The 27,664-nt window shown below is 36.6% G+C and overlaps 1 protein-coding gene across 4 annotated transcripts; it reads right to left on the reverse strand.

Moving 5' to 3' along the window:
* Nucleotides 1–665: 665 nt before the first annotated feature.
* LOC131166018 (exportin-2) lies at nucleotides 666–27,569 on the reverse strand. Of its 4 annotated transcripts, XR_009139707.1 has the most exons (3): nucleotides 24,370–27,530; nucleotides 6,177–6,277; nucleotides 666–1,168 (listed from the first exon to the last, which is right to left on the reverse strand). XR_009139707.1 is itself a non-coding variant. In XM_058124230.1 (2 exons), exon 1 carries the CDS (start codon nucleotides 27,308–27,310, stop codon nucleotides 24,371–24,373), a length of 2,940 nt encoding a protein of 979 aa, XP_057980213.1. In that variant the 5' UTR covers nucleotides 27,311–27,569; the 3' UTR covers nucleotides 666–1,168; nucleotide 24,370. The 4 variants fall into 4 exon arrangements, 3 of the variants coding, with proteins under 3 accessions (XP_057980213.1, XP_057980214.1, XP_057980216.1); XM_058124230.1 differs by lacking the exon at nucleotides 6,177–6,277 and having other exon boundaries at nucleotides 24,370–27,569; XM_058124231.1 differs by lacking the exon at nucleotides 6,177–6,277 and having other exon boundaries at nucleotides 666–1,217; nucleotides 24,370–27,566.
* Between the last annotated feature and the right edge of the window lie 95 nt (nucleotides 27,570–27,664).

Raw genomic sequence — 27,664 nt, forward strand, 5'->3', positions numbered from 1 at the left:
GAACATCCAAACACGCCTTTACAGCTGAGTCTTGACTAGTAACGGCATCTTCAATGGTGTTTTTACTAGGACCGAAAAAAAAATTCGAAGGAAAATTGACCATACTTTTTCCCCCAGCCTTCATTGTCATCACCATACGGAAGCCTGCGGGAGGAGCTGGGCACCATTTGCACCAAACCCTAGAATGGGGGACAGCAGCACGAGGATGCAGCCACGGAATCCACAGAAGCGTTGGTCCCAACCGGCATGAGCTGAGGAGCAGAATCATAAAGTCAACTGCAGAGCAAAATGCTGAAGCTCATTCACATGGAGTTCCATGTCCCTAAGGATCCTTCAAACATCAGAAATTTACATCACAAACACTCCGTAAGGACATTACTTTAGTGCCTTAAATTTTTTTCCCCGGAAAGTAATAGCTTCCGGGTACGGTTTAATAACACTTGTGTCGCGAAGACCAGATAACAGATGCAGGGTTAAATGAGCCTGCAGATGCTGTGGACCAACTGTCCCATGCCTGCGCATGCATGTGCTCCACCATTTTCACCCCATCACCGTGTCTTATCTATGGATCAGAGCTCGTCTAACACGCACAAGTGAGACACTAAATATACCAGGCCACCATAAAAATTTGGAAGAACTTGGGCACATGGGCCTAAAACATAAAATTTGTAAGCTGGAAAAAGCTTGAAAGCACTAATCACATGTATACCATCAGAAAGGACTTAAAAGATTCCCACAAACAACATACATTTCTTCTGGCAAGTCATAAAGTAATGCATACATGAATTGACAATTCTGAGGCGGGGGCATGATTAAAAAAAAAAATGATACAGCCAGCCCGCAATGTCCATCTACCACTTGCCCACAAATGTATGCTAAACAAGACTCCTATGCACCGAATAAACCAGAGGATGGCAGTGGGGGAATAAAAGAAGGGCAGGCAGATCCATGAACCATGGCGCCCATGCATTGGACTCTTGAGATAAACTATGTTTGCAGCAGAAATCCTTTCATTAGCACTCCATAAGCCCATCAGAACCCTCACACAAGTGGATGATACCGTGTCCAAACCAATAAACCACGATGTACCATTTGCTCACAAAAAGATTGCCGATCAAAACTTTGTCAAACTACAAGGGCATATCAAGCTACATTTCCACCTCCAATCCTGAAAGTTGCACAATTGGATAAATAAATGAATACTTCTGTCCAAACTTCTGCAAATAGAAGAATACCAAAATGAAAATTTAAAATACAACAAAATACATTATATAGGAAGGCCGAAGTGTAGCAAGCAAGAGTAGATGCAGGTGTGCAAAACAGAGACAGGGATACAAGTCAAGTCACATGTTTATGGTGGAACCATGTTTAGCCAAAAGAGAACTTTCCAAAACAAAAGTATGTCCATACAGGGCTGAATAGAGTCGGAAGAAAGAGAAAAGGAAGCAAAATCAAAATTATCCATGCAGCCGTGAGTAAATAATAACATTGCAAGTAGCTAATGAAATAAACAAAAAAGAAAAAGACGCTAATGTTTAAAAAGAAAAAGAAAAAGAAAATGCACTTACAACGAGACTTAATTATTTCTATTGCAAGCCAAACAGCCTGGTAAAGGTTACTTTTCTACCATACCAGCCTTGCAGCTCTTCTTTTTTCTCCTCTTTCCTTCACTGTTGCAAGTTTTTGAAATTCTTATTGTTATAAGTGTAGTTTTCAAAATTTCTAAGGTTGTTTAGCTGTCCTTAGACATGTTCCACTGTATTGCCTCAAAAAATAGAAAATACCTCCTTTCCAGGGCAGGGAAGAAATAAATCAAAAAATCCTTTCATTCCATTCCAGTTTACCAAATAAGTACAAAACTGTCACATTATTTTACAGTTTTTCAACATTTGTATAGGAAACTTCCAAAATGTCTTTAATTGTTTTCAGAGTTTCATATACAAATATTAGGGAAACTACAAAATAAGATGGTATTTTTGTAATTACTTACAAAACCAGAAATGGAAAATGAAAACAGTTTTTCACAACTGGACAAGCCCTCAACGTCTCATCACCAACCTCACGATAGAGACCAAGGAGATAAACCACTGTTGTGTCCCACACATCGCACTGTTTGCCTCTTCCTTTTTTTCCTTTTTTTTTTTTTTTTTTGGTGAAGAAAGTTTTGCATCCAATAGAAAATGATGAGATACAAGAGCCCAGCCAGTGCACAAATATAACTCTTAAACTAAAAAATATTAACAAGGGGAAAAACCCTCAAAAAAAATAATGAAGGATAACCAGCTGGGAAAAGAATCAGCCTGAATGGCACCCTAAAATTGGCAAGCAATGATTATGGCCCTGGACAAAAATTTAACATTCATTCCAAAGAAGTATTGTGACAGATTTTTCCAAGCTCAGAATTAGCTAGTGATCTAGCCTAGAGCAATTGACCTTGAGTGACACCTGAAATTTTGTAATGGTTCATAACTTCTATAAGGTCTGATTCAGTTATGCAGTCAAACATTATGTCAGCTCTAAGTGACATACCACTCTTTACAGAGGATGCAACTTCGACAATGACCATACAGAACAGAAGTGCCAAAGAAAAGGTCAATCTCTTGATTAAGCATCACCATCAAATTAATATATATATATATATATATATATATACACAAACAAAGATTTTGCAACTGTAAATTATTGGAGGGAGGGAAGGCTGGTTAAAAGAAAGCACAATTATGATAAAGATAAAATACCATACAATATCTGCAAGGAAAACAAGAAACCTAAATTACAGAAATCAACAAGAACAAGATACAACAACAACAAGCCTTAAGTCCCACTAGGTGGGGTCAGCTACATGAATCCTTTCACGCCAATTCACCTGATCAAGAGCGTTTTCGTCTATTAGATTAAGGATTGTTAAATCCTTCCTCACTACCTCGTTCCAAGTTATTTTAGGCCTACCCCTGCCCCTTTTCATGACAGAAACAATAACTAACTCACTCCTCCTCACAAGTGCTCTACTAGGCCTGCATTTCAAATGTACAAATCATCTAAGTCGCCCCTCCTTTATCTTGTTTCAGTTGGTGTTATACCTAAATTATTGTATATGCACAATTCTTACTTTTATCTTTTAATATAAAACCACTCATCCATCTTAACATACACATCTCAACAACTTTTATTTTTTGTACATGTTTCTTAATTGACCAACATTCTGAACCATAAAGCATAGCTAGTTTTATAACCGTCTTACAAAACTTTACTTTTAATTTTAAGGGTACTCTACAATCACACAACACAACTAACGCACTCCTCCATTTTACCCAACCTGTTTTAATTCTATGTACTAGATCTTCTTCAATTTCTCATTCAGCTTGCATAATAGATCCAAGATACCTAAATCTATCGATGTTATTAATCTCTTGATTGTCAAGTTTAATCTTCTCTCTATTGTAACTCCTTACATAACTAAAATTACATTTCATACATTCTATCTTATTCCTATATATCCTAAACCCTTTAGACTCTAATGTGGCATTCCAAAGTTCTACCTTATATTCCACTCTACTCCTACTATCATCAATCAACACAATATCATCTCCAAGCTATCTCATTTTGGATATAGTTAGTTCATCAATTACTAAAGTAAAATGATAAAGACTCAAAGTACAACCTTAATGTACACCTATTGTGATTGGAAAATCTCTAAATTCTCCTCCTATAGTCCTAACGCTAGACACTACTCTATCATACATATCCTTAATGAGCTTCGTATATCAATTGCAAACTCCCATCTTTTCTAAGACCCACCAAAGAACTTCCCTAGGTACTTTATCATAAGTTTTCTCTAGGTCAATGAAAACCATATGCAAATCCTTCTTCTTTTCCCTATACTTTTTCCATTAGACTTTTTAAAAGATAAATAGATTATGTTGTTGATCTCCCAGGCATAAAACTAAATTAATTTTCTGAAATCTTTGTTTCTAATATCATTCTATGTTCGATTACCCTTTCCCATAATTTCATTGTATGACTCATAATCTTAATTCCACAATAGTTATTACAGTTTTGAATATCGTCTTTGTTTTTATATAAAGGTACTAACGTACTTTTCCTCAATTCTTCTAGCATTTTATTAATTTTTATAATAGTGTTGAATAGATTAGATAACCAAATAATTCCTTTATCCCCTAAACATTTCCAAACTTCAATTGGTATTATATCTGGTCTTATAGATTTCCCACTTTTCATCGTTTTTTAATGTCAACTTGAAGGACTCTAAATTTGTGAATAAATCTCCTACTTTTAGTCTTCTCCTCATTTGTCACTTTCAAGTTCAATCTTTCATTTTGATTTTCATTAAACGACTTGTCAAAGTATCTCCGCCACCTCTCCTTTATGTCATCATCTCTAATTAAGACATTATCACTCTCGTCTTTTATACATTTTATATCACCTAAATCTTTACATTTTCTTTCTCTAGCTCTAGCAAGTTTACAAAAGTCTTTTTCTCCTACTTTTGTATCTAGTTTAGTGTATAAAGTATCATAAGTTCTATGTTTAGCTTCACTAATAATCCTTTTTGCATTTTTTCTCACTTCTTTATATTTTTCAAGATTTTTTATGTTTCTATAATTTTTTCATATTTTTAGCAATTTCTTTCTGTCTTAATGGCTTTTTGAACTTCTTGATCCCACCACCAACTTTATTTACTACTTGAATATCTTCCTTTGTACTCGCCTAAAACCTATTTTGCTATCTTTACGATAAAATTTATCATTTTATTCCAAACAGTATTTGCATCAACCTTTCCCCTACTGTCCAATCATACTCTTCGTTCATTTTATCTATGAAATTTACTATATTATCTCCCTTCAAGTTCTACCATCTAATCCTCTCGTGTTGATTTATGTTCCTTCTCTTCCATTTTTTAATATGTATATCTAATACTAAGACTCTATGTTGTGTAGTAAACTTTCACCTAGAATAACTTTATAATCATTACAAGATAGACAATCCCCGTTCTTAGTTAAAAGGAAATCTATTTGGCATTTATTATACCCACACTTGAAAGTTATTAGCTCTTCTCTTTTTATAAAGCAAGTATTCAATATAACCAAATCATAAGGCATGGCAAAATCTAAGATTGTATCACTAGCCTCATTTTTATCTCCATATCCATGTCTCCATGTATCCTCTCATATCCTATATTATCCTTTCTAATGTGACCATTCAAATCAACTCCTATGAATGTCTTTTCAAACATTGATATCCCTTGTACAATACTATCCATATCTTCCCAAAATTGTCTTTAGATTTTCTGCTAAGCTTATTTGGGGAGCATATGCACTAATGACGTTCACTATCTCCACGCCTAAAGCTATTATGATATTAATGATCCTATCCCCTATTCTTTTAGCATCTACTACATTATCTTTTAGGCTTCTTTCTATAATAATACCCACCCCATTTTTAGGCTTTTTTTTACCAATGTACCAAAGTTTAAACCCTGATTTTTCAATTTCTCTAGCTCTCTCTCCTACCCATTTCGTCTCTTGAAGGCAGATTATGTAAATTTTCCTTCTAAACATTATTTCCACTACTTCATACTTTTTTCCGTAAGAGTCCCTATATTCCACATTGCTAATCTAATCTTAGTTTCTTATGCTAACTTATTAACCCTCTCCCTTTTATATTGACCAAGTCTATTCCCTTGACAACAACAAGAACAGGATGCATAAATAAATAAACTCTCTTTTGCGTAGATTCTAACAGAGATTACTAATAAATCTTACATAAAATGTGACAAAATTATAAATATTTTTATTTTTTGTATCTAATGGGAAATTCAATTTGTAACCCACATCAGCAAATAAAATCACTCCATTAAAAGTTGAAAATGTTCAGTAATTCCACTATTTTCCCCTTTCCTTCTTTTGGGTTGGAGAGAACGATTGTGTGCACACACATTAGTATCTTTTGTGTGTGTGTGTGTGTGTGTGTGTGTGCATGTGTATGTGTGTGGCTGTGTGCAGGAATGATATTGCAGCTTTCTAATACAAATCATCCTTATTCAAAAACAATATAGGCTAAACTATTTTTTTTTTTTTTAAATTGATGAAAATCAAAATTAATAGCGTTGGGGGGCATCAAATACATCAGGAATTGAATTTCTTTGTCCTTTATACCTTCCACTTTGAAACTATGACATAGGTTCAGTTGCCAGGGGGAGTTCTGCACTTATTAAGACGTCCAATTGTGCATGCATACGTTGGCAACATGGCATTGTCTGATTATACATGATAATTATATCATTATGGAAGAGGATTGTAGGAAAAAATGCATTAGAACAAGCAATAGAACATACAAAAATCCAACTTTAGAAACTAGAAGGCAAAGGTGAAATTGATGATTAAGAGATACCCAAACACAGCAACTACTAGCAACTAATACAAACCATATCATCCTGTAGAGGTCAATATGGTATAAATTTTCTAGTGAGCAAAGCATAGCCCTGTAATGTGGTCATTCGCATCTGATACAGATACAGTTAAGTGGGAAGTCAATCAAATAGATTTTTTAAAATTTGATTTTTAAAACCAGGCTAATCACAGATCTATTAATCATTCTTATTTCTTTGGGTGGGGAACTATTCATTTTCATAATTTTATATGCTTGGGAAACTCTACCAGTGATGCACTCAATGTCCTAAATTTGGTCTCAAGCACGAATGAGGAGGGTTGGTTGCATTAGGTAGCTAACCTAACGTAAAACTTGTCAGATCTCTACGAAATGAATCCTTACGGATTATGAATGGGGGCATCCCCTACAAGCAACAAGTTGCACATCTACCACTCAGTGTAGCAAGAAGTGGGCAAGGGTAGGCTAAGTCTCACCCTAAAATGAAGTGTCGTGCTAGCACCTGGGTATGGTGTCAAATATGCGAAGGTTCCCGCTACATTCTAGACGTAGGTGGGTAAGGAAGTTGGTTTAGGAAACTAGGATTACATTCACAACATGGAATATAGGGACACTTATAGATAAAAGTATAGAGGTAGTTAAAACAATGATTAAAATTAATGCAATCTGCCTTTCAGAAACTAAGTGGGTGGGGGAGAAATCTAGAGAAATTGAAAAATAAGGATTTAAACTATAATGCACTAGAAAAGAAAAACATAAGAAAGAAATATGAATCATCATAGACAAAGACCTAAAATATAGTGTCGTAGATGTTAAAAGAGTAGGGGATAACGACGGTCTTAGGTCAAGAGATGGTTAATGTCATTAGTACTTGCTCCTCAAATAGGCTTAGTTGAAAACATTAAAAGAAAATTTTGGGAAAATATTGATAGTATTATTGATGCAGGGGCAGCATCAAGGTTCTGCAGCCATGGAGAAATTAGAAGAGAGGAAGGGGAAGGGAGGAGAGAGGAGATACTCGGGGGGAACTCACGTTCAATTAACAATTCAAATTCATCAACAACTGCCTACAACATGGCTTTCACACATTATTTTGTAAGAAAGCCACTAAACATATGAAATTACACACATACCCCTAAAACTACATTACTTTACAAACATACCACAATACACAATTACTACAAACAAGCCCCCAACATAAATAATCCTAATACAAGCAACTCCATACATATACTTAAACAACTAAGCACATTTGGGTTTTGGACCCAATAATCCATTCACCCTATTCTTGGACCCAATAATCCATTCACCCTATTCTTTGACATAGGCCTCCTAATTGGGTCAAAATGATCCGTCCAAATAGTCACTTCTAGTCCTACATCAATTCCCTCCTTCCGAAAAGAACTCAACTCCGTCGAGTTGGGGAAAGTACCAAGGAGTCCATCACCATGAATAGAATCATCTCGTTTCATAAGAAAGGAACCAGCAGTACGCTTCAACTTGGTGAGTGGAAGAATTCGTGACGGCATCAACATATACTTCTCTGTCTATGGAGTTCTCATATCCATCATGCTTCATCTTCCTATCAAATAACTATGGTTGGCCCAAAAGAATGTGACAAATTTCGAGAGGAAGGATATCACATTGCACCATCTCCATAATGGAACCAATCTTGAAGGTAAGTAAGCAGTGATCATGGACCTTCAAGTTGGTATTGTTCAAGCAAGCAATTTTGTATGGTTCGGGATGAGGCTCAACTTCCAAATTTAACTTCTTTAGAAACCACATTTGTGCAACTATCAGGATCAATAACCAAAGTACAAAGTTGTTTTTGGCATATCACTTGAGTTTAAAAGATGTTGGTCCGCCTCCAATCCTCCATCTCTTTAACCTTGTGGGAAGAGAGCATATGTCAAAGCACTAAACAGGTTCTCAAATTGCCATCATCATCTAAGTCACTTGGAATTTCTGTTTCAGCTTCAACTACTTGAGTATCATCATCTTCATCTTCTCCCTTTTCTACAACCATGAGCTGGTTAGGACATTGTGCAGCTCGATGTCCAAAACCTCGACATTTAAAGCATTTCAGTGATGGTTGGCTCTTAGAAGTTATTCCAGAATGCTCAAGAGTCTTCAAAGAGGTATTATTCTAAACACCTTTACCCAATCACTCAACTGTCTTCTCTTGTACCACTCCGCTAGTACTCTTATCAAACCAAAGGGCTGATGTAGCTCTAGGAGGATTGCATTGCATGTCCTCAATCTGAGTGGCAACCTATGTTGCATCCCCAACTGTGATGAGACAACATGCAGCAAGTTTGGAGGTAATAGCTGGCTTCAAACCTTTTCTGTACAAAGCTATCATGACGTCCTCTTTCCATTCTATATCGGCACAAAGATCCAAATGATAGAACCTATTAGTGTACTCCATCATAGTCTTTTCTTCTTGATTCAAATCAAAGAGCTAAAGATGAACACGCTGCTAATAATTGGGAGGCACAAATTGTTCCTGCATGGCTCGCTTCATCTCATCCCATGTTGTAATCTCACCAAATCTCCTCCTTCTAAAAATTTCCCTTGTTCAAGCCACCAAATTCAAGCAGTTCCCTTCAATTTTGATTCAGCAAAGTACAACTTTCTAGTTTCATTCATGTCATTCCATCAAACATAGTACTCCAAAGAATACACCCAATCATCAAATTCATGGGGAAAACCATCATCGCCATTAAAATCAGACTTCTAGTTTAATTCCCTTGCTCAAATGATTATTTCAGCCTTCACACAACTCAAAACCATGAGGAACAGCAGCTATTCCACCATCTTGTTTGGTAGGAAATTCCATGGGCTTTTTACCTAAGGCTGCAACTTCTGTTGTAAGCCTATTCAAAGCACCAGTAATAGTCTCCAAAGCATTTTCCATATTTTGTACCCTACCAGATAACAACTCCCACCTTTGCAGAAAATTCAACATTGATCACCATGATGCACTTATATGAAGCAAATCACAAACTTCACTTTCAATTATTTAAGAACAATCTTCAAGTCACCTTAAATATTGAGTATCATGCAAAAATGAAACAAATTCACTAGAAAAACTCACAAATAGCAGCAATAAAATCTGACTTTTGATGCTGGCAGCGACAATTTCTAGGATTTCGTGCCAAATTATTGCACTTGCTTACACAATTTCAAGTTAGGAACCAAAATATCATGCTGCAAATCAAAATATCATGAGAAAACACCAATTTCTCATGGCTGGGAAACAATTTTTCGTGATTCTGGCAGCAGGAGGGAAGTCCGACAGAATGCCACTGGCAGTCGCCAGCGCATGGGGAGCGTGGGCTGCCGGATATGGTGCTTCAGTGATGACTTTCCAGGCGAGGGCAGGGGTTGGGGAATACAGTGGTGGTGACTGTTTTTCAAAATAACTCCAGAAATGGTGGATTTTGAACGGGTCAGCACTTGAGATGTTTGACCAGTGCATGGGGGGCTCCTCCGGTGGTCGGACAGTGATGAAATTTTTAAAGGAAGGGTTTCGAGGGGTTCTGTTTTTGGTGGTGTGGATAGTGTTGCAGGATGATGGCTGGAAGGTGGTGTTTGAGGAAAGGGGACAAGGCTGGAATTTTCTGAAAAGTTCTGAAACTGCAGAACTACTTTTGGTTTTTTTTTTTTTTTAACTGAAATTTGAGAAAGGAAATGATGAGACAAGAGAGTAACAGAGATGAAGAGATCAGTGGAGAGATTGGAAGATGAAGAAGAAGAAAAGTGGAAGAAGATGGAAGGAAAAGAGAGATTAATTGCTGGACAGAGACTGCTGCAAGCAGAGGAGAAAGCAACAGAATTTAGAAATCAGAGAGTTGAGGGAATTATGGGAGAGAATTAACAGAAGAAGAAGAAAAGAAGGAAGAAGAGGAAGAGAAAAGGGGAAGAATGAGGGAGAATGGGTGGACTGAAATGAAAGAATGGAGATCGTGGTTGGGCTCTGATACCAAATGATGCAAGGGCAGCATCAAGGTTCTGCAGCCATGGAGAAATTAGAAGGGAGGAAGTAAGGGGACAGGAGGAGATAGGAGATACAGGGGGGGAAATCACGTTCAATTAACAATTCAAATTCATCAACAACTGCTACAACATGGCTTTCACACACTATTTATAAGAAAGCCTCTAAACATATGAAATTACACACATGCCCCTAAAACTACATTACATTACAAACATACCCCTACAATACACAATTACTAGAAACAAGCCCCCAACATAAATAATCCTAATACAAGCAATTACCCACATATATTTAAACAACTAAATAACTAAGCACATTTGGGTTTCGGACCCAATAAAACATTCACCCTTTCTTTGACATAGGCCTCCTAAGTGGGTCAAAATGATCCAACCAAATAGCCACTTCTCATCCTACATCAATCATGTAAGGGATTTCAGAGACAGAAAATATTCATACAAGTTGAATATATCTAAACATTGAGAAGGACAATAAAGGTTATGACTTATGAGAGGGTGCATGGAGGACAGGGATATGGAGACAAATAAGAGCCTAGTTATATGATCTTAAGCTTCTCCGTGTCATATGATCTTATTGCAATGAATACATGTTTTTACAAAGAGAGAAAACAATTAATAATCTTCAAAAGCGGACAAACCAAATGTCAAATAGATTTCTTCTTAACTAAAACTAGAAGGGTAGATCATTTACCACGTAAGCATTGTAAAGTTTTATTTCAAGTGGGAGTTTAACTATACAACAGAGTTCCAGTGGCAGATACATGCATTAAAATTTGGAAAAGAAAGGGTACTACAAATGAATGCAAGAGATTAGGTGGTAAAACCTAAAGAGAGAAAATATAATAAAATTTAAAGATAAAATGACAAAAGAGGGAGATAGGACAAGAGGGGGTAGTGTAGATGCAAACTTTAGAGTAGGATAGCTAGCTCTATTAAAAAGATAGAAAATGATATTTTAGGTGAATCTAGAGAAAAATTCTAGGCTAGTAAAGAAAGTTGGTGGTGGAATCAAGAAGTTAAAAAAGTCATAAAAACAAAAAGAATGACATAAAACATGACAAAAAATATAGAAACATGGAAAACTTTGAAAAGTATAAAGAGGCAAGAAAAGATAGAAGCCATTAGTCAAGCTAAACATAGAGCATATAATAATTTATATCCTAGATTAGATACAAAAGGAGGGAAAAGAGAAATATTTATACTTGCTAGAGATAGAGAGAAATGCCTAGGTGATAATGGAATTAGATGGTTAAGTAACTTATTTAATACAATTATAAAAACTAAGAAAATGTCAAATGAATGGGGGAAAAGTACTTTAATATCTATATACAAAAATAAAGGATGTATTCAAAATTGTAATAACTATTGTGGAATTAAACTTATGAATCACATAATGAAACTATAGGAAAGGGCAAATGAGCAAAACCTACGGTTCGAAATGAGGGTCTCGAAAAATGAATTTGATTTTATGCCTAGGAACTCAACTACAAAAGTCATATACCTTTTAAGAAGATTAATGGAAATGTTTAGGGAAAATAAGAGGGACTCGCATATGAATTTTTATTGATTTAAATCCTATGATAAGGTACCTAGAGAAATTCTACGGTGGGTTTTATAGAAAAAGGGAGTACTTAGTAGATATATTGATGTCATTAAGGATACGTACAATAGCGTAATGATTAGTATTAGGATGAGTCAGATGACAGGTGAAGAGTCTAGGGACTTTCCAATCACAATATGCATAGATCAAGGATCTTCTTTGAGCCCTTATCCTTTTGCAATAGCAATCAATGAACTTACTAGGAGTATTTCAAAATGAGACCCCATGATCTACCTTGTTTGCAGATGATACAGTTTTGATTGATGGAAACTAGGGGTGGAGTAGCATCTAAGCAAGGATTACGGAGAGAAGCTCTAGAATCTAAAGGTTTTAGGATAAGTAGAAATAAGATAGAATATATGAAGTATAATTTCAGTCATGGTTGGAAGAATATTAGTGAAAAAGATAAACTTGATGGTCAAGAAATTAATAGCATTACCAGATTTAGACACCTCAGATCTATTATGCAAGTTGAAATAGAAATTAAAAATGTTATGCATAAAGTTAAAGTAGGGTGGCTAAAATGGAGAAGTGCTTCAAGTGTGTTGTGTGATCGTAGAATACCCTTAAAATTAAAACTAAAGTTTTATAAGATGGCTATAAGACCAGCTATGCTTATGGATTAGAATGTCGAGCAACTAGGAGTTAACATATTCCAAAAGTAAAAGTTACCGAAATAAGAATGCTATGGTGGATGAGTAGTATAACGTTAAAAGATAAATTAATGAACGAACATATTTCACAATAAGTTAGGTACAGCACCAATAGAAAATAAGACAAGGAGGGGTGGCTAAGATAATTTGCGCACATGCAATGTATGCCAAGTAATAACCCGCCAGAGGAGTGACCTAGTTACTCTTAGTGGCAATAAAAAGAGTAGGTGTAGACCTAAAATAACTTGAAATAAGATAGCAAGGATTTAATAGCCCTTAAATTGTCGGGCAAACTGTCCATGATTGTGTAAATTGGCAAAAAAGGGCTCATGCAGTTGACCCAGCCTAGTGGGACTTAAGGATTGTTTTATTGTTGTTGTTGTATGCTTGGGGAAGCCAAAGCTACCCTTAACCACCCTTGATGCCCATAAGTCAATTTTTTTTAATTATCTTGCCCCTATTGTACATAAGGGATGTAGAGTTGAGAAGATATTAATCACTATGGACAAGAAACATGTCTCACGATTGTTACTGATGGAACATATCAAATTAAGAAATTCTTGTAGACTTATATCTCAAAGGTAGAACAGTGGTTGGTTATTAACGAAAACACTCCAATAAAATGTACAATAGAAAGTGATGGCTGATGAACAATCAAAGAAAACAATCAAACAAAAAGAGAAGGGCCAACATGCAAAATTTCAAAAGTGCTAAGAGAAAAAAGGATTAGGGCAAAATGAATTTACAATTCCTAAGTTTTACCCATATGACAAGGGCCTCTCTTAAATTTTCTTGACCTCCCTCGTCATTCTCATTGGTTAAACAATTTTAGCAAAATATGCTTAATAACCACTTGTCCCAATTTCTTAAATAATTATAATCATTAGATAAAAAATATAACAAAATTTAATTTATTAATTAATTAAAATTTGAAGAAAAAATTGTCTTGGCGCATGATTGGTGAGTCATTTTTAACATAGTTGTCAAATCAGGATTCGAATCATGAATTGAAATTTCAATTTTGGCAATCGAGAATCAAAACAAATCGTAAGATTTAGTACAAATTTCCGAAATCATTTCTAAATGACATGCATATATTGACATACAAACAAGAAGCAAAATAATAAAATGCATCTAAAATTTGACATTAAAAAATCATATTTCATGTGTATGCTTTCCCTAAACAAATGAAAAGTAAGAGAATGAGGTAGGAAATATTAATAAAATAATGAAATTTATGCTGTTAAAGGGAAGGAATCAAGAAAAAATAATAAAAAATTTGAACTTCTAGTGTTTATCAACAATTTAAAAAATATATACATTTCATGCATATTCTTTCGTGGATTAAAAAATAATAATTAACCTAAAAATTGATAATAATTGAACAAACTGTTGGTCTTACAAGGCTTAACATCCTGTTTTGATGCTAACAAACAAGAGAAACTTAACATATTTGGTTGAGTAATGATATTTCAAGATTTAAGAATGAGAATACAAAGTAAAATGGTCACAATGAAGAGTCAAAGCATGGATGTAAAGATGATCAAATACAGCTTGAAGAACATGAGAGCATGGATGTTAAAGAGCTTAAAGTATATCAAAGCTTGAAGAAAAGCAAGACAACCAAAGAAAAGCAAAGCAAGAGAGCTCAAAGAAAAACAAACATGAAGACTCGAGCACTTAGAATGTCAAATGTCCTAGAAGTCTTTGTGCAAGTACTTCATATTTTAAATATCTCTTGGAATATGTTGAAGCTCATTAGGATGCAATAAAGACTTAGAGATCAATTTTTTAAAACCCTGGAAAATGTTTTTGAAAAGTCATATTTAAGTTTTTCAAATAACAAAAGATTTAAAAGCTTAAAAAAAATAGAAGTTTTGAAAAAATTGACTGGTCAGCCGACTGACCAAGATTGCTCTGAAATTTCTCAGCCAACTAACAAAAATTTCCAAGTTGAATAACTGCCCAGCCGACTGACCATTTTGACCTATGATCAGTCAGCCGACTGACAAGTCCAACCGACACTTTTTGAATTGTGTTCAGTCAGCCGACTAACAATTTAATCGAATTAATTTCTAGCAGACAGAAAGGTCTCAGCCGCCTATCTAACCGACTGACCCTGTATAAAATGCTCACCCAGTCGCCTGTCCAGCCGACTAACCCTACGAGAATTCAAATTTTGAACCTCAACGGGAAAATTCTAAAATTAGTTTTTCAAATGTGAATGTTATAAAAACTTGGTAGACACTCCAAGTAGCTTGGGAAACAAGGAAACTCACCCTAAAAACTCTATAAATACTCTTTTAACCCAAGGAATCAAATTACCAAGCATACAATCAAGAAATCAAGCATCCTACTTTCAATCTCTCACAAAGCTCACTCTTGCTCACACTCTTGCTGGGAGAATTCTACTGAACTACTCCTGATATTCATCTAGAGAAGGAATTGGTGATATCTTATCTTGAGCTTCAATTCTATTTCATCTTGATATTTAAATTCTTGAAGTACATAGTGCTGAATTTGTACTAATCTACTCTGTTTGAGAGTATTCTTATACGCAAGGTTTATTTCGTCTTTCTTGTAGTTCTTGGACAATTCCAGGTTGTTGGATCGTTGACCAAGCGTGGGGTATCACTTGGAGAGGTGCAGCTCTAGCCTATTGAAGGAGTGTGTAACGATTTTGTTCCCCCCGGAAAGGAACTGGTTTAGTGAATCCTTAGGTGGTTTGCCTAAGGCGAGGACGTAGGCTGGGGATAAGCCGAACCTCGTAAAAAACTTGGTGTCTCTCTCTTTCTCTCACTCTCTTTAAATTCCAGCAAACATATAAACTGCGTGGATGATTTAATTTCATAATCATATATACTAAGTAATTTGGATTTTAAATAAACTTAAGTTTAATTTGGTTTTGGGATTGCGGAAACTGAAAGGGAGTACATTGGTTGATCAATACTTTGCGGAAACCTCAAAGGGAGTATATTAATTGGTTAACACCCAAAGGACAAATTAACTAAGAGTTTATTTAAATTCTGAGTTGTTTGGGATTTGAGTTGTGGTTTGCATTGAATCAAATTACATTCACTATAGGGCTTGAATCAAATACACAGGGCTGCAAAAGCTGAAAGCTGAATCTTATATCTTGTTTAAATAAACTTAAGTTTAATTTGGTTTTAGGATTGCGGAAACTGAAAGGAAGTACATTGGTTGATCAATACTTTGCGGAAACCTCAAAGAGAGTACGTTGATTGGTTAACATCCAAAAGACAAATTAACTAAGAATTTATTTAAATTCTGAGTTGTTTGGGATTTGAGTTGTGTTTTGCATTGAATCAAATTACATTCACTACAGGGCTTGAATCAAATACACAGGGCTGCAAAAGCTGAAAGTTGAATCTTATATCTTGTTTAAATATATTGTGGTTAATTGGTTTGGTTGATTGATTGAATAATTGTATGGTTGTGGATGGAATAAAAGAACATTGAATTTTTGTGTGATTGCTAAATCAACAAGAAGTCAAGAAATCTTTAAAAGAATTAAAAGAGATTAAGAATTCATAAAAGGTTTAAAAGAAAATTTTAATAACCCAATTCACCCCCCCTCTTGGGACTACACCTTAGTTTTCACAAACTACTAAAAAACTAACTTTTGGATCTTAACAACACAATGAAACATACGTATCACCTTAGCCAGTGAGTGTTTCAACCCTTTTTCGCAATAGTAGAACACTATACTCCTAGAGTGAAGAATAGTTTTGTGAAGGCAACATAAGACCTAAAGTTCTATTTTCTCCTCTTTTTAAGCACAAAACTTGCATATACAAGGAATGGAAGGTACTCGTGTAAAAATAAAAGTAGTAAAAAAGAAAGAAATGTTGTTTTGGGGGCTTTTAAACCAGTCAAATTAGTCGGGCTATAATAGATCCAAAATTGTGTGGATCAATAGATTCGGATAGGTTTGATAGATTCACGAGATAAAATTGATATATTCAGTAATGATTTAGTAGTTTTTAGATTCACTAGTAAGATTCAAATCAATTTGGTGTGGAATTGATACGAATCATATGAATTGAATCATGAATCATAAGATTCTAACAAATATGATTTTGAACCCTTGTTCAATATCAGCAAACCATAGTTCATGGTTTTCAATGTCACCAAATTACCCCATTACAACTCTCACAGAACATATGGACTACTATAGTCAATCCATACCCATGTTGCTATCAACATCTGCTTCTACCTACATCTACCCAAACTACCTCCATCCTTTCCCATCAATGACCCACACATTCTATCAAGATATCCTTCAAATTCATTCCCAATATAAATCATTCATTAATTACGCCACGATTCAATCACTTCAACTTTATTAACCTTTTATGCTCTAACCCACCAATTGGTAATTGTCGGATCAAGAAACATAATCAAACATACCTTTTTTGCCTTGGTGCGATGGCAAGTGCCTCCGCCTCGGTATGGGTGGTCTCGGTTCGAAACTTGGGAGCGGCCTCTCCAAAAATGGGAGTAAGGCTTGCTGACATCCACCTCTCCCAGAGCCCACTCAAAGTGGGAGCCTTGTGCACTGGGTACAGCCTTTTTTTTTTTTTTTTTTTCTTTATTACCTTCGCACACTAAGCAAAGACAATTTTTATGGCACAAATATAGTAAGGCCGCTCATATTCCTAACAAAAACCTTATGTCTTCTTTTACTCTTCTGATCCCCCTTTCTCGTTTGACTTGATCTTTGCTTTTGTCCAATGCATTCCCTCCTCTCTAGCTTTGTTGCTACTGTTTTCTTTGTGGTAATTTGAACCCTAGTCACAATAAGTGAGGTAGTTTCAAACCCCAACCATACTAACAAACGAACAAAAAAATTATGCATAGGGAGTGCTTATCAAACCAACAAATAAACAAAACAGTTTGGATTGTTAAATCAGAAAATGGCAATGGAATTGAAGTTACTAACCGAGCAAATTGTAAACAAATTTTGGAGAATGATGACGCAAGGAGAAGGTAGGGAATTGCTTATTGCTGATTTGGGCATTATAGGATGAATATGGGGAATATTCATAACTTGGGAGAAGCTTTCAATTGTTTGGGATAAGGACAGACAAGATTAATGGTGTTCAGTTCTGGGGAAGATAAAAGTGATTCACAAGGTGGTTACGAGTAGTCATAACTGATGTGGATTCCAATGATGCACTGAAAAGAAATGGAAGGTGAGAATGATGCGGACGTGTGATAGGCTGCTCCGAGGTTCTTTAACAGATTTCATAGCATGTTGACACTGGCATAGGAGGTTGGAACATAGTGATAGTGGTTGGTTGAGCATTGAACTAAACGAAACACATGAAAGATTTCAAAGGTATTTTGGAATCAAATTCCATCCAAGTCAGCAGATGTAATTTCTCAGATTTTGTGATCCCTGCGGTAGTGTTATATAAGCAATACTTGGGGTAGGTACAAAACGATGGCTAGAAAAACATTACAATAGAAAGAGCACAGCAAACATGCAAAATCCCAAAATCAATAACCACAAGACCAAAACCACCAAGCCTCAAGTCCCTCACCAGAGCATTATTTAGTCTACGTTGCAAGTGTCAAAACCATCTTAGCCACCTTTCCCTTACATTCTACAAGTGGTGTTTTTAACTTCCAAAGCTCGGTGGTAGATCAGAAAACGATGCCTAATGAGCAACTAAAAAAATCATTACAATGGAAATAGCATAGCTCATATGCAAAATTTTGAAAAGCTAATTACCACTACCACAACCACCAAGCCCTAAGTATCTCACTCAAGCATTATTTGGTCTACATTGCAAGTACACAGACTTTCTTAGTGGCCCTTCTTTTATATTCTACAAGTGATATCTTTAAACTTGCCAAAAAGTCCATAATCACCACCACAACCACTAAGTCCTCGGTATCTCACTCGAGCATTATATCTACGCTTCCCTTATATCCTATGAGTAGTGATTTTAACTTACTAGAATGTGTTCATTCCTAAATCTTTTAGAGTAATTCTGCTCATCTACATTAACATGGCCATTTTAGCCACAATAACACACTGCATATGTTGTTTCTTAGTTGCCTATTGTAGCTCATCTTATGACAATCGTATAAAATTTTTCTTTTTATCTTTAGAGGTAGTTTACAATCACATAACACACCAAATGCACTTCACATTTTACTTAACCTGCTTCCACTCTATCCATCTCATCATTTTCAATCTCCTGCCAACAAAATTGATCTAATATAACAAAACCTACAACAATTTCATGATGATGAAGGTTAACAGTTTCTTCAATATTCTTTCTAGTATAACTTAAGCTGCATTTCATGTACAGAGTTATTTTTCATCTTGAAACCTCTAGATTCTAACTCTTCTTTCCATTTTTTTAACTTGGATTCTAATCCAGCTATATCATCCACGAATAAAATATGTCATACATCTCAATCAGATATGTTTACAAATAGATCAGAACTGCAGATCCTTAATGCACCTATTGTGATTGGAAATTTCCCAATTTTGCCTCTGCAGTTACAATACTAGTCCTCAACTCATCTTATGTCCTTAACGACCTACCTATTTCCATATTTCCTATAACCCACTATAAAACTTCCCTAGAAATCGTATCATATGCTTCTGTCCAGGTCAATAAAAACCATGCACAAATCCCTCTTATTTTCCCTGAACTCTCCATCGACCTTTAGAACAAGTACATAGCTTCTATTGTCGATCTTGCAGGCATTAAAGCAAAAGGATTTTCTGAAACTCTTGTTTCTAGCCTTAATATTTGTTCAATTGTTCATTTACCCTTTCCCAAAATTGTGTCATAACTCATAAATTTATGTCCCTTATCATAATTACAGTTTTGAATATTTCCTTTTTTTATTTACAAGTACTAACGAACTTTATCTCTATTCATCTGGCATTTTAGTAGCCCTTAAAATTTTGTCAATAAACTAGTCAATTGTATTACCCATTATCTCCTATAGGCATTGCCAACAACATGGATGCCATCTGATCTGATGAACTTTCCATTTTTCATATTTTTTAAATGCATAGTTAACTTCGCATGCTCTAATTTTACCAAAACAAAAAAGTTAGAAATAGATTACTAAAACAATTGCATCATCCTTCCCTTACCTATTCTTTAACTAACACATTGTCTTCCATACTTTTTTAGATGTTTGATATTACCCAGTCCTCTACTCTTTCCTTCTCTAGCCTTAAGTATGTCCATATGCTTTTCACTCCATCTTTAAAGTAAACAATTTATGGAATCTGTCTACCTTGACAACAACTTTTCTTATGTCTTTTCCACCCTTTTTATACTTTTAAATTTTTCCTATTTTTATATTCTTGCCCTGTTTTTTTTATTTACTGCTTTTTAGACTTCCTCCTTCCACCATCCTTCACCTAAAACATCTTTTGCATATTTGTTAGACTTGGACATTTTATTCTTAGAGCATTTGTGCGGTTGTGCCTTCACAATCTTCTATTACCCAATCACTTTCTGTTATTATTTCATCCTCAAATTTCATTTCATTTTCTCCCTTTACGTTCCACCGCTTAGTTCCCTTACATTGATCTACTTTTCCCTTCCTCTTCCAATTTTAACACACATGTAAAACACTAGCATCCTATGTTGTATGGTTGAACTTTCATTAGGCTCCATTTTGATCAAGAATTTTGTAAGAAAACAGAAAGAGAATTAGAAGGAAATCAAATTTTCCATTATATATTATTTTTACATAAAACATTAGCATCCATTCTCATTTTCCTTGATATCCACATGCAAAAAAGTGGATAATTTCATAATTCGCTTCCTTTTCCTTTACGGGTTCCAAGTTCCAAAAAGGACCTTAGGGTATTTGGACAATCTCTACGTGCAAGGTGATCTACCTTCCCAGTGTAAAAAACATGTATGCAAAAGATAAAGCATGGCCATTAAAGGCTCAAAGTGAGAAGGTACATGAAGGCTAGGTATGATGAACAGGGTGTGAGGCCGATGCACAAGCACGTGCCTCACAAAGGTGAGGTGCACATTTATCCTATGTGTATATGTGTTCTATGTAATGGATTTCCAATTTCTAAACCAATCATCACCACTATTTGAATGCAAATATGCTAAACAATTCAATGCAAGAGCATTAGAGTAACAAAAAACACCAACCATGAAATCCCAAGTACCAAGCATGGTTCAAGTCAGCATAAAATGGGTAACTAAGCTGTCATGAATTTGTGGCAAAAATGATAATAAATTGATGTTTTTTAAATGCAGATTTGCCTTCTTAGAATCTCTCCCGTAATATAAGAATTTATCTGCCCAGCAGAAAAAAATACAGGTGAGATCTAAGGCGTGAGCACCAAAAAATGGGAACAAGGGCTACCATTCATGAAGAAGAAGGAAGGTGGTGTTGTATCTGTTTGTTCTTTTTTTTTTTGGGGGGGGGGGGGGGGGGGGCCAGGGGGTAGGGAGGGATGAACACAGTGAGATGGCTGCGGTAAAGCAAAAGGAAACAGAGACAACAGAACTGCCCAGTATAGAAGAGGTTAAGCAAATTATTTAAATATTTAAACTCCAAAATGGAGTAGGAGAGAGAGAAAAAAGGGGAAAGAAAGGTATACAGGAGCCTGGCCCACTGGTCAAGAAGAAGGAGAAGTAAAAGAGAAGGGGCAGGGGGGTAAGAAAAGGAGAGAGAAAGAAACTGGGAGAGACTGACATGGTCATCTCTGGTAGATAAGGGGAGTCGATTTGGCCATTGCTAGGGTTTTCTGAGAGTCACAGAGAGGTGATGAGAGTTGAGGGGGACTATGAGAGTCAATAGCACTTTAAGGCTAAAAAATTTAAAATACATATATAATAATCAGCTCACATCTTTTCTTATCTTATGCACGAATAAAAGGGGTGAAATTTAAACACAATAAATTGAATAGGAAAAAATAAAAAATGCATGAGGCATACATTTCATCTTGTGCCCAGCACCTGAGGCACACACCCCACCGTGCTCCTTAAATGTTGCCTTGCTGCAGATTGTTCAGGCACAGGGACCAGCACCTCATGTCGCCATGTGCCTTTGACAGCTATGAAAATTACAGTCATCTATAGTCTTTTGAACATGTTCAACATGAACAACATCCAAACAGTTGAGGAGTCCAACATAGTTGTTAGAATTGCATGATCCTTGGTTCAAATCTACAATTAACAAAGGCAGAAATTGATTCAAATCGCATGGGAGAATCTCAAAAGGCTGTGAATCGGGGTGAATCGTATGATTCAGTGAATCAAATCAAATTGTAAGATTCAGATTTGACTCCTCTAAAACACAACTTAAAATTCAAACTTTTTTTTTCTTTTTCCATGATGGCCTTCTATTTGCTATTTACATGAGTTCTGCCCTCCAAGAGAGAAGAAAGCGGTCTGTCAGCCATCTCATCCTGCACCTTTCTTTTCTGCTACTAGATAAGACTAGAAGAAAACCAGAGTTGTTAGAGAAGGAATCCAGTCTTGAGAAGAAAATCGAAGTCATCTAGGTGGGTGAGCTTTTGGGTGGCACGTTGCCATCTCCACTCTCTAGATTTAAAGGTCTTATTTTTATTAGTTTTTTTTTTTTTGTCTTTTTATTTAGTTTTCCTTCTTGTTTTTGTTGTTAGAGCAAACCCATGCATTAAAAATTACTATTTTTTTATTAAACAGCATAAAACTCAAATTTTTATTGTTTTTTTATTGATTCATTCCCTTAAAAACCATAAAGCTCAATTTTTCATTAAGTTTTTTCATGATTCCTCTCCTTAATTGTTTTAAGAAAGCATACACATCAATTTTTTTTATTTTTAAACATGTAAACTTACACCATAAGCATAAATTTTAATTTTTTAAAAATTTTTTGTGGGTCCTTAACTTATTATTGTTATTGTGTGTGCATCTTGAACTCTTAGACTTATCGATTTAGTTTTGAGTCACATAAAATGTGTTATAGTTTCATAGAAACTAGCTTAACTTGATACTTGATAGAGGTGGAATAGTTAGATCATGGTGTATAGTGTTTATATAGCCAGTTTCCTTTTTATATCAATATGGTAGTATTTAGACCTACAAAACTAGCTTCAGAGGCAAATGTCATTCCAATTATCAACATGATTGATCCATATTTGTTTAAATTTCAATGTATCTTACTATTTTACTTCTTGTACATATACGCAAGCCATTGGAATTGATTTTTCAAATTTCTGTTGAATCTTACAATTTGATTGGATTCTCAAATCTCAATTCTCAATTCATGATATTGGGATTTCGATTCATGGATTCAAATTCTGATTTGACAACTATGGAGTCCAATATTTTGATACTGCAAGTTCTCCAGATTTGAGTACTTTTTAACCTACAGAATTCATAAAGTTAACAAGACGGCCTAGTAGGCTTGTATACTTTCTAAAAACTTCAGTAAGTCTTTTCACAAGTTTTAAACAAAACATATGCCAAGCTTCAATTTCCGTTAGAATAACATGAAACCAAATTCTTGTCAGAACTGAAAAATATTTAAGAGAAGGGATAAAAAACAACACAGAGAATAGAATCATGCCTATTATACCATGATAATTTGCAGTGCTTTAAACAGCGAAGGCATAAGGCGATGCACTTTACCCCTGGCGAGGCGAGGCAAGGCGAGGCGTAAGCCTCAAGGCATTGAGGCATAAGCCTTCTAAGAATTTAATTTTAATTTAAATATACACAAAAAATAAATTATGCGTATTATAAGTAATATAAATTTATTAAATAAATTAAGAAATCAGTTATACAAAATTCCAACACTTCAATTTTCAGAAAACTCCAGCAGTCTTTGCCCATGAATTATAAAGCTAAAGACATGCCTCTCCAAGAAACAGAATTAGCACTGTTTAAGCCAATAAAAAAAATAAAAACACATATTGCCAATTCTAGAAGATCCTGCAACTCTGATAAACCAGACTTCAGTCCTCATCTCTCTCAAATAGTCTATTCTATGCAGGGGCCATCAACTCACTCAACTTCAGCCATCGCCTCACACACTTCCTTTTCGAACCAGGTTGGAGATTGAAGAAGCTGGCTAAATAAAGAGGAAGGCCAAGAGAGGCTATCACAGGAGCTGGCCACAAGAAACCATCCGAGAGAGGCAATCGCAGGAGCTCGTCAGTGGCAGTTTCTCTTCCCTTTCCAGTCCGGTCGGTATAGCTCGCCAAAGATGATCATTTGGCTCTCTGTAGAAGGGATGGAGTAATCTTCAAAGGGAGGGAGAGGCTCTTTGATTCGTTGAAGGAATGCACAACAAAAGGGCAATTAATTGCTCAATCTGAAAGGCGTTTGCCTTTCTTTTTGAGGCATAAAAAGCGTGCCTTTGTCACTGAGGCGCATGCCCCCAACCCAAAAAAGTGTATGCATTTTAGGAGTTACGCTTTTAAATTAGGCCTCATGTGTTTTCACCCCAAAAAAGCCTTGAGGCAAACCTTAAGGCGCGCCTCAAGAATGCCTTTAAAAACACTGATAATCTGTGAGCTTATAGCAGTTGTGTGATACACATAACTGATTGCAATTAAATGTCAAATAAATAGACATGGTAAAACTGATAATGCCCTGGAACCATAAAACAAATAACAGTAACGTATGAAACATAGAAGAAAAAACAGATCTTGAGACAGCAACTAACCTCAAACTACAGATAACTTATAGGTGTTGCAAAGCTGAAGTAAAGCTGCTTGATTCATTGGATCAAGATTTTCACTGATAATTTGGGGATACCTCCCAGGTGAACGAGCAGAAATATTTGCCAGTGAAGCTACCAAGAATTCCTTTGGATCTTTTATTTCCTTCAAAGGATCCTCCTCCTTCTTCCCAGCATTGTAAAGGCGGACAAATGTGGCAGTATAACCAACCGTTTCCCCAATTTCTGGAACTTCAGGTTCCTCCACAACTCGATCCTCCTCTGGCCGTGAAAGAAGTGTAACAATGCTGTCCAGCATTTTTCCCCAATGTTTGACAGCTGTGGTAGCTGAAAGGGTTGGACACTCACAGAGAAGCCTGGTAGAAGCAACTGCAGTTAACTTTAGCTCAATGGTTCCCGTGATCAACTTAAGATTAGGTATCCAAAACTGCTCCAAAATCACAAGAAATATATCACGCTGAACGGCATTCATCGAATCCACAAGGTTCATGGAACCATGCTTGACCACAAAGAGGGACAAAAATATCAGAAAAGATTTCACAAACTTTATGGTCCGGCTGTTTTGGAGCCTTTTAAATAGGGTAACCCAAACGTGACCAACATAGGAAGCCATCACATCATATCCAACATTCTCAGTAACAGTATTAAGCACATAGAATCCCTGTTCATCAGTGTTTGTTGAAGAGACAAGCATCTCAAATATCCCTAGCACTTGCCCCAACCTCCCTTCTCGGTTAAGCTCATGGGGAGCTTTTTGAAGAAATGCCTGCAGCAGACGCACAAGGGCTGGGACATTTGCAGTTTTCTTCCATGATTCAGGCGAAAGGAGAAGCTCAAAAATCTGCATGTAGTTTGGTGGGATGGGTGGTCTATTCAATTCAACAAGTTGAGCAAGTAACTGAAATGCATAAGGAAAGAACTCAGTTACATCGTTGGCTAATATCATCTGCAGGCTGGGGAAAAGACTTGCTTCAAAAGCAGAAATAAGAGAGGAGTCTTTTTCACAGGCCCGCCTGACAAGAACAGCCACCGCCTCAAATAGATAATGGTTAAAAATTGGATTTTTTGGATTCTTGCAAACTTCACCGAGTACAGAAGTCAAGCCAGTTATGCAAGGTCCAGCAACTTCACGAGATATGTCAGCAACCCCAAGAACCCGCATTATACACTTCATTATATATGGATTCTCCTCAGATTCTGGAAACTTCATGGCATTAAAAAGGTTGGTCATTAGCACTACCAAAAATGGACTAATATCTGCTGATGTAAATCGTGCAGTCCCCCCGTCATCCTTAACCAGCAAGAGTTTTTCAACACAACTTGCAGCATAAGAATGAACCACATTCGATTCTGACGCAAGGAACCGAACCACATCAGGAACCAATGCCAATGCAGCAGGCTTTGATATCTGATTTCGGAACATAGTAAAGAACTTAAGTGCACCAGCCTTAAGCATAGGAAAACCATTTACATCCTGACTCTGCAACTCTGGCACAATAACTGACCCAAAAAAGCTTGGAACATCAACAAGGTCAGTAGAGACATAATTACCACCAGCCTTTTTAGTCGCAAGTGAGACAACCAAATAAATAGCACAGTCCTTATCCTTCCAGTTTGCAGCTGGATTTGCAGCAAATAAGCTCAGCCTATTTTGTATCTCACTGGAAACAATCTTAGTGACCTGATCTTTGTAATTGGTTGCAATTCCTTTTAGGAGTTCACAAGCAATTCTCCTCCTCGTATCAAGATCGCTTCCCTCCATATCCCTCCTAATGAACTCAATATAATTCATCTCAAAGAGCTCCTCATCCTCATCCCTCAAATGCACATTTGGGATCACAATACTCTGACAAATCTGCCGTATAATTTCCTCACCTGCAAACAAAGCATGGTGCACGCTGGTGCTAACCGTGGTCAAGAACTTGATTGCCGTAATAGTAAGCTGGTCACGGCTAGAAGCAGCAGACACTTTTCCCAGAAGGCTCCAAACTGCTTGTGCAAAATCATTCAAATACCCCTGAAATTCTTCCTCATTTTTCTCCATGTAAAGATTAATATTCTCACACACAGCTGCCCGAAGATCGTCCACAAGTGCAAGACCATCCCCACCACCCTCTTCAAGTGCAGCATACACAGTAGTAAGATATTTTTTAAACTCACTCATCCACTCTTTCATGTGATCTTCAAAGAACTCAGGAAGTTCTTGGAAGTTCAAAGAATAAAAAATCCTACAACAAAGCCGCTGGGACTCAATAAGGGGCCGAAGGGTTGTGGCTGCAGCCACACCACCTGAATTGGCTGCTGAATCAATCAGTGCCGCAGTGCGAAGAAAAATTTCTAGAAGTGGCGCCGCAAAATTGTCCAGACAATATTTTAAATCAAGAAGAAGATCATTGGTTTTATACTGATACCGAAATTTTTTGAATATTGAATTCGCGGTGCCGAGGATTCCATTAACAGATGCATAATCTGATGATTGCGATGCCTTTTGGAGACTGGACACGAGCTCCGGAAGCAACGCAGGCCACGATTTCGGGAAATCATGCTTGCCAATAACTGCCAAAGCTTCACTGAGCTGGCTTTGGATCCGAGAGCCCGAAGAGAGCATGAGCGGTACAATCATGGTCTTAATCTGCTCCTTCTCGGTGTCAGAAATCGGAGTTGGGGTAGGAACATTGGGCTCCGATCGGGCCGGCGGAGCCCAACGCCAGCGAAGATGGTTTTTGAAGTTCACGACGGCGGCCTGGCGGATCTGCTCGTCGACAGCAGGCTCCGCAACGAGGCGAAGCACAGCAAGGGCATAGTTGGGGCGGTCGGCGGCGTCGGCAAGACTGGACTCGGCGCGGCGTCGGGGCTCGGGGTTTGGGGAGAGTGTGTGGAGGAAACATTGAGAAAGGAATTGTAGGGTTTCAGGGTTCCACTCCATTCTAGGGTTTTGTACGAGCGCTGGTAGAATTTTATCCTAATCTGTGATTTTGATCGATTTGATTGAATCGGTAATGAAAAGAAATGTCAAGAGAGAAAGAGGGAGGCGCACCCGAGAGAAAACGCAGTGTCGAAATCGCAGAGAAGGAATGAGAGTGGGGATGATTCGAAGTGGGTTTAAGAGGGAAGCATAATATGGGGTTTTAGATGGTTAGCATTGTATGCTGACGACGGTGCCTACCGCCCACCGTTTATAGACCGAAAGTTTTGTGGTGTCCGAACATCAGATTTAGCGGCTACGGGTGTACAAAATTATCGAAAAACCGGAAATTGGACCAAAACTAACCGAAATCAC

The sequence above is a fragment of the Malania oleifera genome, chromosome 10 (genome assembly GCF_029873635.1).
Source record: "Malania oleifera isolate guangnan ecotype guangnan chromosome 10, ASM2987363v1, whole genome shotgun sequence".
Lineage (NCBI taxonomy): Eukaryota > Viridiplantae > Streptophyta > Magnoliopsida > Santalales > Ximeniaceae > Malania > Malania oleifera.